General features: G+C 41.6%; 1 protein-coding gene across 1 annotated transcript in view; it reads right to left on the bottom strand.

The window, feature by feature from the left end:
- Nucleotides 1–15,565, bottom strand: part of trim44 (tripartite motif containing 44) — a 45,618-nt gene that overhangs the window by 17,634 nt on the left and 12,419 nt on the right. Inside the window, exons 4-5 of the mRNA XM_035156374.2 lie at nucleotides 15,246–15,530; nucleotides 6,563–6,585 (exon numbers count right to left, since the gene is read on the bottom strand). Coding sequence (XP_035012265.1) covers nucleotides 6,563–6,585; nucleotides 15,246–15,530 — 308 coding nt within the window. The remainder of the gene's footprint in view (nucleotides 1–6,562; nucleotides 6,586–15,245; nucleotides 15,531–15,565) is intronic.

Genomic DNA, 15,565 nt, shown 5'->3' with positions numbered 1-15,565 from the left:
TGAATACCTCTGCTAAGACCAAACAGTCCCCTTAAATTCAATCAAGCCGCACCAATCATTACAAACTCATCAGTCCGTTAAATGTGCCCCTTATAATTTTCAATCAAGATTCATAAATCATTATCCTCGCACAACCTTTGTCTGCATCCGTACCAACGTATAATGGATTCTTTCTTGGCCGTGTCCCATGCTTCCACCAAGTTTCATGGAAATCCAGACAGTGGTTTTTGTGTAACCTGCTGAAAATCCAAACAAGCAACCAACCAACGACCAAATGAACCTACAAACAAACAAATGGATAGGGGTTCAAACATATCCTCCTTTATGTGCAGGTAATTATACAGCTTCTATTTCCCAGCTCGCTCTATGACCCACCATATTGGACAGGAAGGCTCCCTGGTGCAAACGTAAAATAGATGGGTGGTGCTTAACCAAGCCTGACTCTAAATCAGAGGCATTTTTTGGAGGTAAATTACCCCATTTGTATTCAGGAAAAGTTTCTGGGGAAACAAATAACTGCCATTCGTCACCACAAAAGACAAACTCAGCTGAAGCGTACACACTCTTATCCTTTCATATTTTCCCCCTTTAACACCTCTGCACACACACTTCTCCCTCTACTCTTCCAAAAACTGTTTGATGTTAGTCATGCTATTGCTGACAGTATCCATAAAACACGCGGGCCCACACACAGACACAACGCAACACACATACCAATGAATGACATCTGAAAAAAAACTGGAGAAATGTTGTGCATGTGGCGTGAATTATGCATGCTTATAGTCTCTTATCATCTAAATACATGTCTCTCTATTTGTCAGTTTGGTTTGTGTGTGCTTTGCATTGATGTGGGACCTCAGATCCAGTCCTGTGGAATAGTGATGGCTGAGAGACAGAGAAGACGAGGAGACAGAGGAAGCGAGAGAAGAGAGAAAGAAAGTGGGAGAGAGAGAAAGAGGGAGAAAAAGAAAGAGGAGAAAATTTAATTTGTGTAGTCCCCACCAAGTTTGAAGTCAATCGGATGAGTGGTTGTCGAGGAAATTTGAAGAAAGTAAGACTGACAGATAATGTTTAGTAAGATTGTACTTGCTATCATGGCCCGTATTTGCATATAATTGTATATTTATAACCATCTGACAATGTTAAGAATTTTCTGTACCGCGTTGGCAGAATAGGTCTGTGATCTGTCAGGCCAATAAACTTAATCAAATGTGAATTTGAAGTTAAGAGAGACAGAGGAAGCTGGTGGTGTATTAATGAAGAGCTTTTAGTACAGTCAGAACAAGCAGCTGGGCCTTACACACAGTAAAACAGATACAGATGCATCTAACTGAAACACTTTAAATTATTAAATGGGGGCATGTACACACAGACAGACAGACAGGCAGACAGGCACACACACACACACACACACACACACACACACACACACACACACACACACACACACACACACACACACACACACACACACACACACACACACACACACACACACACACACACACACACACACACACACACACACACACACAAAGGCAAGAGGCTCTGTCGTGGCTCCTTTTGTAGCAGGCGATATAAATTTTTAATTAGAGGAAATGTGACTCTCTCTTTCCAGGCCCTCGTCTCTTGGCTCTGTCCGGTGTCCCCTGACCACGCTCCCCTGACACCTCCCTGCTTCACTCAACTCATCTATTTGACCCAGTGAAGGGTGAGCGGCTCAGACAGACAGATAAGCCCTGTCCCCAAAGCACCCATTTGGCTTTACTGCCGGCTCCCCCCCCCTTTTTTCCTTGCTCTGTGTGTTCACGGGAGTGTACACCATGATTGAGGGTGCTCTACAGCCTTCACTCAGCGAGACATGGTGAGTGAATTGCCCCATTGCTCGGTTCTGCCAGTGAGCGTCCAATGGAAGGAGATTACAAGTATGGAGTTGACTAAATGCAAAATGAAAGACAGAGGGCAGGGAGTGCATAAAGCTCTCACAGAGTTCAAAATAGATTGGCTTAGACAGATCAACACACCTGAACACTAGCTCTCATGAATCACAAACTTTTCCTGACACTTCTCGGAGGGGCTGTTTGTGAGAACGCAAATATCCAGGCCAGTTGGTTCAAGAACTTCTCCTGGTAGCTGATAAAATATCAGAAAACAACCAATATCTCATATTGAAAAAAAAATATCCACATACACTTCATCTGAGAAAAATGTCAACTCTGGAAGTCGAGATTCGAGAGCTTTCGGTGAAAAGGGCCGACGATGGTGTTGTGCTGTGAACAAAAACGTGTTTTTCTTGCCTCCTGCTGCTCTTCCTTGTTGCCTCCCCTCGCCTGAATGTTCCAAACGTTTGCCTGTTGTTGTGAATGCATCTGACCTGGACAATCTCCTGCAGCATTCTTCATACATGAAAGGAAAAATGTCCGCTCACAATTTTCCGGACATTTTCTGGAGTTCATGTCTCAAAACAGCTTATGTTGTTTTTCTGCCTATTAGTCCACATTTCTGTTTTTTTAACATGTGTTAAAGAGGAACACAAATTTCCATCAAAGGATCAGATACTGATGTAGCCACAGGACATTTTTAATTAAAAACTATTCTATCAAAATACCAGTAATGTGTTTGAGCTAAACAAAAAAAGGAGAGACCATCTAGATCATTTATAAATGACGCCTGAATGCACAGCTATGTGAATGAGAGTGTATGACCATGAGAATGTATGGTGATTCATAATCCATGAAAAACAGTTTTCATTAAAATTTAATGGGATTGATTTGTCCTTGATGGAAGAAATGACGAAGCAGATAAGTGATTGCACTGAACAAAGGTTACAGGCTAATTTACGTTTGGAAGAAAATTTGGCTAACCTGCAAAATAAAGTGCACACACTGAGGTAAAAAATAATACTAATACACCCTAAAAATACCACATAATGAGCTCTATACATGTGTATTTCTTCTGGGGGCAAAAGGTTATTCATGATTCTCATGTAAATTTCTTTCCATACTGCAAGATAATCTTTTCATCGCTGTGTCAATCTCAAGTCATAAATCTCCATGTTGTTTCTTGGAAGTGCTGAAGTCTGCAACAGCTTGGGAAAGTTGAACAAGTCTGGTATAGAAAATTTCTATCACTACAAAAAACTCCTCTTTTAGATAAGGGTAGTAAAAAGGTCAGGAGGAGGCGGCAGGGTAGTGTATTCACAGCATCATTCTCGTCTTGGAAAAGTTTATGAGAAAAAGTAACTTATCGAGAGCGAGCTGAAGATTACACGTTGCCGGCTTTCAGAGCTGCATCTCGTCCTCAGAGTTTAAGGGGGCATACATTCTATGAACAAAGGCAATAAATTATTACCATGACAGAATAAACAAATAGAAACTAAAACATCCATCAACCCTTATGTCCAGCGGGCTTGCTGTTGTGGATTCTACAGAAATTATTGACGCCTTTAGAGGCTAATATAAAGAATTATTCAAGACAAAAAATGAAATAATTTAACGAAACAAAACCTTGATATGTAAAAAATTTCGCAAAACATTTATAAAGATGAATGCTAAATATCATTTATAGATATAAAAATGAATACCAAGGATGGAAATGCTTGTCTACAGAGAACAAATCCTCCAAGGTCCCAACAGAGGAGGGAATTTAAGTCTAGCGGATGGAATTCATCAGTGTGCGACTCTTTTCCTCCGACTGACTCTCACTGTCTTTGCAACCATTTCCCTCTTATGCATCATATCTCCAGAGAGAGCATAAAAGTGGGTTTCTGGAATTAAAACATTACTGCAGCAGTAATCCCTTTCTCCTCATCCCTCCTTTGTGTGTGTTTATGTGCTCAAACAGTCAGAGACGCTCTTCTGTTATTATCAGTGGCCATGGTAACCATTGATGCACCGTGGCCCTGAGATCACCAAAATGTGAAAGCGAAGTAATTGTGTGTCGGGCTTCCAGAAAAAAAATTAATTTAACTGTTGTTATTATTTCTTTCAACCTTTGAAACACAAAATACTACACAATGAGATGCTAGCATAGCTAAACGATTAACAACTATATTATATGGATGCATACACCAAGGAATAATAAAGATGCATAAGTTAATGAGGAGAGCACATACAGTATATACACGCATACACTTGCCTCTGCCAAGGCCCAACAGTCCCCTTAAGAAACCATATTTTAATTCACCAGATCTGGATTTATCTACTACAAAATTCCCACTTTCATCGGTCCCCTGAAAATGCCAGTTTTTCTTCATCAATATCCATGAATTATTCTCTGAGAAAAGCCCAATATCTCACAATGTCAAAGAAAGTGAAAATTTAATAGATCCTTTCCTGACCCAAACCGCAGCCTTCTGCCAAGTTTCGTGGTAATCCATAGTTTTTGTGAAATCCTGCTAACTAACAGATAAACAAACAAACACAGACGAAAACATAATAATGAAGATACAAACATGGAGATGTACTGTAAACACACACACACACACACACACACACACACACACACACACACACACACACACACACACACACACACACACACACACACACACACACACACACACACACACACACAAGGTGCAAGTTAGGGAAAGGGGTTGTTTTGGCAATTGAGGGGGAGGAATACAAATGAAAATTACAATGCATCACATTGGAGGCAGGAGGGTGCGAGTGTTCGTCTATGGGGAGTAAAATAAGATTCATATTCAAAGGAGAACAAATCTCGTCAGGCATGGAGTGCCTATCTGTTGAGAGGCTTGAGAAGTAGCAGGGAATTGTATTGATGAGGAAGTCCGGGAAAGATGCAGATGGGTGCAGGATAGTGGTCCTGTGGGGACGCTCCGTCTATGGCAGCGCTATGGGTCTCAGACAGCAGATTAGGGTTTCTGCTCCATAATCAATTTGCTGTCTGGAACCAGTTGCACGTGACCCCTAAACACCCACTCTTCTTCACTTGATCCTGCAAAAAATCCCTTCTCCTTCCACTATCTTTCTTCCTCCTCCAATTTCACTTCCTTTCCCCTTCTTTTGTCCTGTTCATCCCTTTGTCTGCTTCACCTTAATCTCCAGCGCTAAGATAATGCAGTAAACAACAACAAAGGTATGTTGTGCTTCATGTTAGAGTTATTTTTTTTCCCGACTCGTCTCTACCTTTACTTGTCCTTGTATCTTTCTTCAAAATGTGTGTCATTTTCCACCGATTCTGCACCCACTGCGTTTTATGGCAGGTTGAGGGACTTTGGGAGAGAGAGAGAGAGAGAGAGAGAGAGAGAGAGAGAGAGAGAGAGAGAGAGAGAGAGAGAGAGAGAGAGTAACCTTAGCCAAGGACAAACTATTAGCTCCATCTCACCCTTGGGTGCAAGCTTATTGCCATCTGCTCCAGAGCTTAAAAATCATTAGGCTGGTTGACCAATCAATAATATATAACAGCTTGTGTGCCAGTCCTGGTCATTTGTTTCTTTCCTTAATAAAAGTAAGGCACTCCAGAGAGGAAATAAGAGGATATATTTCCCACATGCAGGCAACGCAGAAATATAAATAGTACAAAGTGAAATTAAAAATTCAGTAAAACAAACACGTTGTCCATTGAAGGTGTATTTTGCAGAACATTGGACTATTTTTTTCTATACAGCGCTGAGCCTGTATTTAAGATAAAGTCTCACGGAAAATAAGAATCTTTCCCTCCGAGGACAGATGTGCTGGTATTTGCTGAGGGCTGAGTGTGTGTATGTTTGTGTTGTTTGTGCCGTTGAGATGAAAGCCCAGAGAGACAGCTAAGGGGAGAAGCCGAGACAGCAGGTGGTGCTAGGTGCGCTCCTGCTGTGGGTGAAAGAGGCGGAAGGGTGTTTGGTGTCAACAGATCAATAACGTGTGAGACTGGGAAGAGAACTATCCATTGCAGACTGTCTGACACAGACAGAGATAAAGGTGAGAGATGTAGTCTAAGCAAAAAAAAACAACGACACAAACAAACTCTTACAGCAGCTGAAACTAATACGGCTGCATCTGTCCAGTCTGCGTTCTGCCGTTCTCTTACACATGCCGGCGGGGTTGAGGAAAGCAGAGATGTAAATGCTCTGCTGTGTCAGGGGGATCGACGTGACCCTCACTAATGACACTACAGCTTGTCTTAACATGCATGCGTATACAGTAAGCACAGCACACGCACTGTTACCACAGCCCCCTGATTGGACCGGGCAGATTGTCACCTCCTCTGATTCCAGTGGGCACACACAGATGAGAGCTGCTAATTGCCTCGCTGGGGCGCCGACGTGACTCGCATGTGACCGGAATGGTTTGGAGGCTTGGGAGTGGCTGCTGTGTGTAGATGACCCTGTGTCTGTATCTGAGTTTGTAAAAATGTCTGAGGGTAAAAGGTGAAAGTATAAAGGGGGGAAAAAAGACTTGAAGAGTGTGTTATTTTGCAAGATGAATACTTGTCAGTCTCATGATGGGTGACGGCACAAGGACCTGAGCACGGAGCCTCTGCAGGCTCCTTATTCGCTGCTAAACTGTGCGGCTAGAGCGAGTAAAATGAAAGTCAATCACACGGGCAGGCTTACCTGGGTCTGGCCTCAATGTTGTGCTGAAAACAACGAGAGAGAGAAAGAGGGAGAAAGAGGGAGGGAGGGAGAGAGAGAACACAACATATTAAAAATATTTGCACAGGTGTTGTGGAGAACAAACTAAAGGTAAACAACATCATTCACATCGACTTGCTCCACAGCTGGTGGCTCTAAATCTGACCAATTAATTTTGGGTTTCATCTCACCAGTTGTGCTCATGTATATTCATCAGCTCTTAAAGGAGCAGAGTGGAACAAAGCAGCAAATGAGCTGCAAACATTGTTCATGCGCTGGATTTGTTTATTATTAATGTTTTAATTTTACCTCTGACGTAAGAGATTTTTCAATGTCAAAATGATGGATGTGATTAGTTGAATGCCGGCGTGCGACTCATCCACAAACACTGAAAGCTTTAAATTCATTCATGGGTGAAATGCAACATTTTTATCATATTTGAAATACTGCCAATTACATAATTTCACAAGGCTTACCCACAACATTTACTCGTGTGGTAAATGGTCTGCGTTTCTATATACATCTCGTTTCCAGTCTGTCGGCCACTCAAAGCGCTTTAAAATGTTTGTCACAGTCATACACACACATTCACACACTGAAGGCAGTTAAGAGGTTCAGTGTCTTGCTCAAGGACACTTCAACACACACTGATCACTAGACACAGGACTGCTCCAGCACTCTACTCAGTACTCTGCATACCTTTTTCATAGCCCTGGCATTTGCATGGATCACACTTGAAACTGCTGTTACGTGCTACACAGCCAAACTACTTATTATACCACTCCTGATCTCAGTTGCTGTATTTTCAGTCATGACCTTGAGGACAAAAAAGCCTCTTTTGTTACTTTTAAAATTCTGCCTAATTGTACAGTCGCACTAGACCAAAATTACCAGTGCTACGATGGCTGAGCCAGAAAGGAACTTTGTTGTAGTGTAACTAAGTGTCTCGGAGGCAGGGGGTTCGCAGGCAGGGGAGCTGATGAGTGGAGGCTGTGGAGCTCCGACTGGCTGCCTGACTCACTGACTAAGGCTCTAAATTTGATTAGCTTCAGATCTGGACAAACACTTGGGTTGAAAACACTGGAGCTCAGTTTTCTTGGTTTACTTCGTCAAACACTTCAACAGACTCAGCCGTCAATTTGTGGACATCCGGATGCAACACTGATGTTCACCAAAGGAGCTCTTGAAGGGTTGCTATAAGGCTGCCTCCACACAAAGCACATGTAAGCAGAGTTCCTTCTATTTCCCTGTTGCTTAGTTGGGTGGTTAACTGATATTTCATTAGTTAGTTAGATAGATTGCATGCTAAATACTGAATTTATCAATCTATCTATCTATCTATCTATCTATCTATCTATCATCTATCTATCTATCTATCTATCTATCTATCTATCTATCTATCTATCTATCTATCTATCTGTCCCTCTACTAACTATCTATCTATCTATCTGTCTATCTGTCTATCTATCTATCTGTCTGTCTATCTATCTATCTATCTGTTTCTGTTAATGATTCCATATAAATACGAGTAGAATTAGTTATATGCTTTCTGTATTTCTTTGATATTTCTTATATTACCTCACAATAAATATTATGCTGGTTTAATCCCCATGTGACTAAAATGTGCTTTGTTTTCATTTGATGTAATTCAAGCTTTGTATAGAGCTGCTGCTCATAAAACTGGAAGAGCTACGCTGTTGACAGGAAGTTGGCAGCTCCAGAGGTTTGTTCTGATTGTAATTACCAGTTTGACACAGTGTGGAATGAAATCATACCTCCAGGGTCAAATAGTACAAGATTCAACATGTCCTATGTTATTCACATGAACTACAATCGATACCTGCAAACTAAAAAACTGGTCTGAACAACTAAGACTTGGGTGCAAGTCATCAACAGGGGAAACCTGAAGCTGCTCCATTGATTAAAAAAAAAAAAAAAAGTATTCAATTTTGACCTCAAATTGCCATAAACTCAACAGCTCAATAGAAAAGTGCCATTGACAGTGAAATTAAAGTCAGCTCGGAATAGTGATAAGTCAAACTTCATCGGTTTTCAGAATACATTGCACTGCTCTATGGGAAACACCTCTGCAATGGAAAATATTTGATTTGAAATTACCTAAGCTCACTCATAAATATTCCAAATGCAGAAAACAGTAGTGAAAATAGTCAAAAGTCAGTGAGCTTCATTGGTACATGGTGTACTTTTTAAATACATGGGGGTTTGCAGTGGGCTCATGATGAATTATTGATAAATAATATCACTTTCCAATTGTCTAAAATGAAACTATTCCCCCCAAATGCATCTATTTTAAATGTGAACAGCATGAACTGCATGGGAAAGGTTCTGCGTTGTTTTCAAATCAGCTCGGAGCTCTTCCCTGTGACCTGGGTCATGAGTCAGGGTCGGGACACAGATTCTCGATGCCTGGCTAATGAGCCATCTTAGCTTTGTTTTCTTGCCAGGAGGCTTTTGTAGCTTAAACATTGTTCATCCTCCGCCTCCACGTTTCTAAACATATTCAGAAAATGAAAGAACCTTTGAGAACCTCTTTGGCCGCGCACGTGAAAATGCGGTCCAACACAATTGCACAATTGCACAGTAAAGTAGGTGATACAAACAAAAGTAGGCTGGCACGTGGTGCACAAATGCTGGCGTATTTTCTTTCTTTCTTTCGATCTATCCATCTATTCATCTATCCATCCTTACAGCCTGCTTATCCTTTGAGGGTCGCGAGGGAGCTGGAGCCAATCCCAGCTGACACTGGGCGAGAGACGGGGTTCACCCTGGACAGGTTGCCAATGTATCACAGGGCCAACGTACAGAGACAAACAACCACTCACACTCACATTTACACCCTGAGCCTCAACTAACCAAACCCCAATCTGGGTCTTTGAACTGTGGGTGAAAGACGGAGTACCTGTTGAAAACACACGCAGACATTGGATAACGTGCAAACTCTACACACACTTGGATCCGAACCAAGATTTGAACCGGGATTTGAACCTGTAACCTTCTGAGGAGACAGTGCCACCCACCGCACCTCTTGTGGCCCCCTATCAATGTATAAGTGGATCTAATATACTATTTTTATTAGGGACATTTCATGTTCTAACTTACAAACAGTACATAAATACAAATTCTATAATAAAAACAATTTCTTCAATTGGTGACAGAGTTGAAAGAGGTTTTTTCAAAATATAAATTAATTGTGTTAATATAACTTGTAAAGTTAAATTTTGACAGACCTAATTAATTTATGTTACTGATTGGAAATGGTTTCTTTTGAGTTGGTCCAACAATTTCCGATTGCGCACATTTATGAGCATTTCTATTTTCTCTCTTTTAAATACACTACCGTTCAAAAGTTTGGGGTCACTTAGAAATTTCCTTATTTTTCAAAGAAAAGCACTGTTTTTTTCAATGAAGATAACATTAAATTAATCAGAAATACACTCTATACATTGTTAATGTGGTAAATGACTATTCTAGGTGGAAACGTCTGGTTTTTAATGAAATATCTACATAGGTGTATAGAGGCCCATTTCCAGCAACTATCACTCCAGTGTTCTAATGGTACATTGTGTTTGCTAATCGCCTTAGAAGACTAATGGATGATTAGAAAACCCTTGAAAACCCTTGTGCAATTATGTTAGCACAGCTGAAAACTGTTTTGCTGGTGAGAGAAGCTATAAAACTGGCCTTCCTTTGAGCTAGTTGAGTATCTGGAGCATCACATTTGTGGGTTCGATTATACTCTCAAAATGGCCAGAAAAAGAGAACTTTCATGTGAAACTCGCCAGTCTATTCTTGTTCTTAGAAATGAAGGCTATTCCAATGCGAGAAATTGCGAAGAAACTGAAAATTTCCTACAAAGGTGTGTACTACTCCCTTCAGAGAACAGCACAAAGGGCTCTAACCAGAGTAGAAAGAGAAGTGGGAGGCCCCGGTGCACAACTCAGCAAGAAGACAAGTATATTAGAGTCTCTAGTTTGAGAAATAGACGCCTCACAGGTCCTCAACTGGCAGCTTCTTTAAATGGTACCCGCAAAACGCCAGTGTCAGCGTCTACAGTGAAGAGGCGACTCGGGATGCTGGCCTTCTAGGCAGAGTGGCAAAGAAAAAGCCATATCTGAGACTGGCCAATAAAAAGAAAAGATTGATATGGGCAAAGAACACAGACATTGGACAGAGGAAGATTGGAAAAAAGTGTTATGGACAGACGAATCAAAGTTTGAGGTGTTTGGATCACACAGAAGAACATTTGTGAGACGCAGAACAGGTGAAAAGATGCTGGATGAGTGCCTGACGCCATCTGTCAAGCATGGTGGAGGTAATGTGATGGTCTGGGGCTGCTTTGGTGCTGGTAAAGTGGGAGATTTGTACAAGGTAAAAGGGATTTTAGATAAGGAAGGCTATCACTCCATTTTGCAACGCCATGCCATACCCTGTGGACAGCGCTTGATTGGAGCCAATTTCCTCCTACAACAGGACAATGACCCAAAGCACACCTCCAAATTATGCAAGAACTATTTAGGAAGAAGCAGGCAGCTGGTATGCTGTCTGTAATGGAGTGGCCAGTGCAGTCACCAGATCTCAACCCCATTGAGTTGTTGTAGGAGCAGCTTGACCGTATGGTACGCAAGAAGTGCCCATCAAGCCAATCCAACTTGTGGGAGGTGCTTCAGGAAGCGTGGGGTGAAATTTCTACAGATTACCTCAACAAATTAACAGCTAGAATGCCAAAGGTCTGCAATGCTGTAATTGCTGCAAATGGAGCATTCTTTGACGAAAGCAAAGTTTGAAGAACAAAATTAATATTTAAAATAAAAATCATTATTTCTGACCTTGTCAATGTCTTGACTATATTTTCTATTCATTTTGCAACTCATTTGATAAATAAAAGTGTGAGTTTTCATGGAAAACACGAAATTGTCTGGGTGACCCCAAACTTTTGAACGGTAGTGTATGTGTGTGTAGTAACTGTGTTCAAGTGACATATCGGGGCTTTTAATTACTGTATATTGATTTGTAAATAGAAAAGTGAGCAGCTGTGCAAATTACTACCCACTGACGCTTTTCAAATGAAAATGTAGAGAACGTTTTGATAATAAATGGACTGAGACAGAGTATTAATTTATTCTTCCTCTAGCTCTTTGCTGATTGGTCAATTTTCATGATGTTTTTTTCACCCTGCTCCTGACCCTATTCATCATGTGTGTGTCTAAACTTGTGTTATCCTGTATTAAAATTAAGACAGTAGATTATTAACAGAACCAGCACTGTTTTGTTTGTTTGACCTTAATCACAAAGACTCACCTCAATTATGTGGTTTACTCTTTGGGAAGGAGTTTAAAGGGTGGATTTTATGCAAGTGAGAACTATTTTACCTCACTGTCGTTTCCACAGTTCTGCTGTTACATGGCTGCAGATTACTTGCTGGATGTTCTTACAAAGCTGCAATCGCTTCTCCGACTTGGCTCTGAACGTTGAAGCTGCTAGTCTTTCTTTTCTGGTATAAAGAAATTTGGAATCAAGGCACTACTTCCAAAATGTGCTGCAGGCTGTAAGGGTAGCTCTCTGGCAATGGGATTAGATTGTAAGGAGAACTAAACAAAAAGCATAACGGGAAACAGGGTCAATATATTTTAATGTGAATTTTCAATTGAACGGCACTGAAGGTAATGGCTTTGTTTCTAGTGTCACATCAGCCTCATGGTTTCATTCACAGAGAAAATAACTACTTCACACTCCTGCAGCTTTAGCTTGAAGAGGGCTCTAGTGCTGAGACAACATAACCACTGATTATTGGACAAATTTTTTCAAATATGAGCAGTGCTTTACTCCTTTTCATAGACTGAATCTTGAATTTAAGCATTTCTTTACTTTTAACGAGACAAAATATCACCTCAAGGCAATTTTTGTTTTTTGATGCTTGACATTTTAAACATTTACAGCAACTAATTCACCAAAACAATTATTGACTGATTCATGAAAAAGGGTAAAAGGTTTCAGACGTAGACAAACGCTTCACATCTCAGACGACCTGCAGTAAAGAGCCAGGTGAAGGATTGGGGTTCAATTTGCCACTTTGAGGCTCACCATGAGGCAGACAGTGACAGAGTGAGAGAACAAGTAGGAGAATGAATGTCTGAGTCAGTTATTCTCCGGATCCAAGAGGCTTCACACATCGAAAAAACGCTGTGCGACAGAAATTGCTGCAGGTGTTGGTGAGTTGAGGTCGACTTGATGCATCTCCTCCTCTCAACATCTCAGACAACCTTCCACACGTCCACCTCCACCCAACTCACTCCGAGCTACATATACCATAGAATGTATAAAAAGATGGACCACGTGTCGCTCCCCCCTTTTGAACAAAATGAGCTAAAATGTTCTAATCGTGTGATAAAAGAAACTAGTTGGACTATAAACAGTGAAGGGGTGAAGGGCCAGATATCCACTGTCTGCACCAAAAGCCACCAAAATATCGGCTGTTACCCTAGAGGCTAATTCATCGTCTAACGTTAACCAATAGGCTCTGAGATTGACGCAGCAGTGATCGCGGAGTGGAGCCGTGTTATTGAGATTAGTCTTAGCTGCCAATCGTGACGCTTCACCAGATTTTTATAGCATCAAATTTACCAGAAACTTGACACTTGAAAAAACAAGTTATAGAATACCTAAAACGACAGAATTCATGTTTGCAAAAATGTATTTGACGTTTCAGTTTGGTTCACGTCCCATTTGCTAACGTGAGGGAGGCACGGTTTTAGACCTGTACTGTAGCCAGCCACAAGGGGGCGATTGAGACACTTTGGCTTCACGTTTGGGTAGCTATCATGTCGTCCATCTTTATATTCAGTCGATGGTGTATACCCACAAAAACAAAATAACAGTAGCTCCTCTACACCTCCACACTCTTCTCCTGTGACCACACGTCCCCCAAATAACACTGCCCGTCACGATATCACTTAATATAGTAACACACTCTCGTATTTAATCCAGCAATAACGAACAGATAAAAACAAACGGGGTAACCATTGGCATTCAATTAGGGCCCCTAATGAACCTGGCTCACAATGGATTCATTTCTCAGCTCGAAAAGCAATCTGCACGTCAGCCTCCACCATTACTGCCGCCTCGCTCGCACTGCACAGCATCGCCAGGGAACGCTCAAGCCTCCTTTTGAGACTGTGGGGACGTATATATGGCAAGTGACAAATAGACCAGTGGGATATTTTAATTTGGGGTCTATGAGCAGTAAAAGCCTCCTCTTCAATGTTCAAATGAGAGACGAGGGACTGCAAAAGCTGCAGAATCTGAAGTCATGTAAATGTGTTGAGATGGCCGTACTTTGACAACAGGCTTTAAAAAGAAAAGGAACGGTGCAAGTTACCAGAGGACAGACATTAGGAGACTCATTTTGGGATTTATTTGCATGAAACTGTGTCATCCAGACCCAAGAGTCTGTATGAAATGAAAAAAAAATATATATATATTTCTCTAAATAAGAATAATTCATGACTGGATGAATACAGCCACTCGCTCCTTTCATGTAGAACAAAGCTGTGTACAGTGGCACCTGTTTACCATATTTATTTTGCTATAATGACTCTGCAGCAGGTGCCACAGTCATTAGGAAGATAATTCTGTAAGTGGAAGGCCTGGGAATCATGCCTGGCTGATCCCGGGGTGATCTATGGGTGAGCCAGCATCCACACTGCTCAGGTATCTTTAAGCAAAGAACCAAGCCCTTTGGAGCCAGAACTTTTTCTAGGCCACCTCACAACTATATGAAGACAGATTGAGATGCCACTGCAGACTATCCCCTGCAATTAATTATCAATAATAACTGTTTGCAGCATGCACCATGAAGTCAGGTGCACATGATATACAACACAAAAAGCTTTGTGATGGCTGGACAATTCTTTCTAATTGTTTATTGACAGTAGTGTCTGATTTTAAAAGGATTCCCTTATTAACAACTTTGGCACCAGACTACTGTGTTCAAAGTTCACATTAATTCATTATTGACCCTGCTTCCTTGTGTTGTCAGCTCTTTGGAGACCTGGTCATTTAGGGTGTGATCTTTGCTCAGAAATGGGCATTTGGACCGAAAAGCATTGGCTTTTTATCCATTACCTCCTCTTTTGTTTGTCTGTCAGCAGGATTACTTACAAACTACTGATCCGATTTCCACCGTTTTGTGGAGGGGTGGGGTATGACCCCAGAAAGAACCCATTAACTTATGCTGCTGATCCGGATAAACAGGCAGGTCCAGGAATTTTTCTTTTCACCTACTTTGACCTGACTAGATAGGGCACTAGCCTTGGTGGAGGCATGAGCTCTCTGAGTGCCCGTCTAGATGTGGCTTCAAAACTCAGTGGATCCAGTATAATTTGAGAGAAATTTCAAAAAGCCATCTTTACACTTACAGTAGATTGTTAAAAGGATGAAATTCTAATTATTTCTTCCTCAAAGAAAATTCAGAAAGCCAAACTTGGCACACCTTCAAAAACATTGGTATTGTGAAGTTTACAGAATTAGACAACACTGGGATTCTGTGACATTTTCAACTTTCTCACCTTTCTACCTGCACTGGACTGTGCAGTGAGTCTGATTTAAGAAGCACAATAAGGACAGAAGAAAGGACGCTTGTTCTCACCATCACTCTGCGGGCTGGTGCGAGGGCCGCGGCTACCACAGCAGGACTCGCCCCCTCCGCCTCGGCTGCTTCCAGCAGACAGAGCTCGTGTGTGATGCTGGCCATCTCCTCCTGCAGCTGCTCCGTTTCGACGGTGATCTCTGCGATCTTCTCTGCAGCGGACGCCGTCAGGAACGCCTCTTTGAGGTCTACCAGGTGAAGCGTCCTCTTCTCCGCAAGACGCACCAATTTGCGCAGCTCATCGAACTGGGCGTCCACATAATTCTCGAGCTCGTCTATGGTCATCTGAAGTATGTAGAGGAGACAGAGAGGGGAGAGCA

Source organism: Hippoglossus stenolepis, chromosome 5, assembly GCF_022539355.2.
Source record: "Hippoglossus stenolepis isolate QCI-W04-F060 chromosome 5, HSTE1.2, whole genome shotgun sequence".
Lineage (NCBI taxonomy): Eukaryota > Metazoa > Chordata > Actinopteri > Pleuronectiformes > Pleuronectidae > Hippoglossus > Hippoglossus stenolepis.
This window is presented reverse-complemented; position numbering and strand designations above follow the sequence as displayed.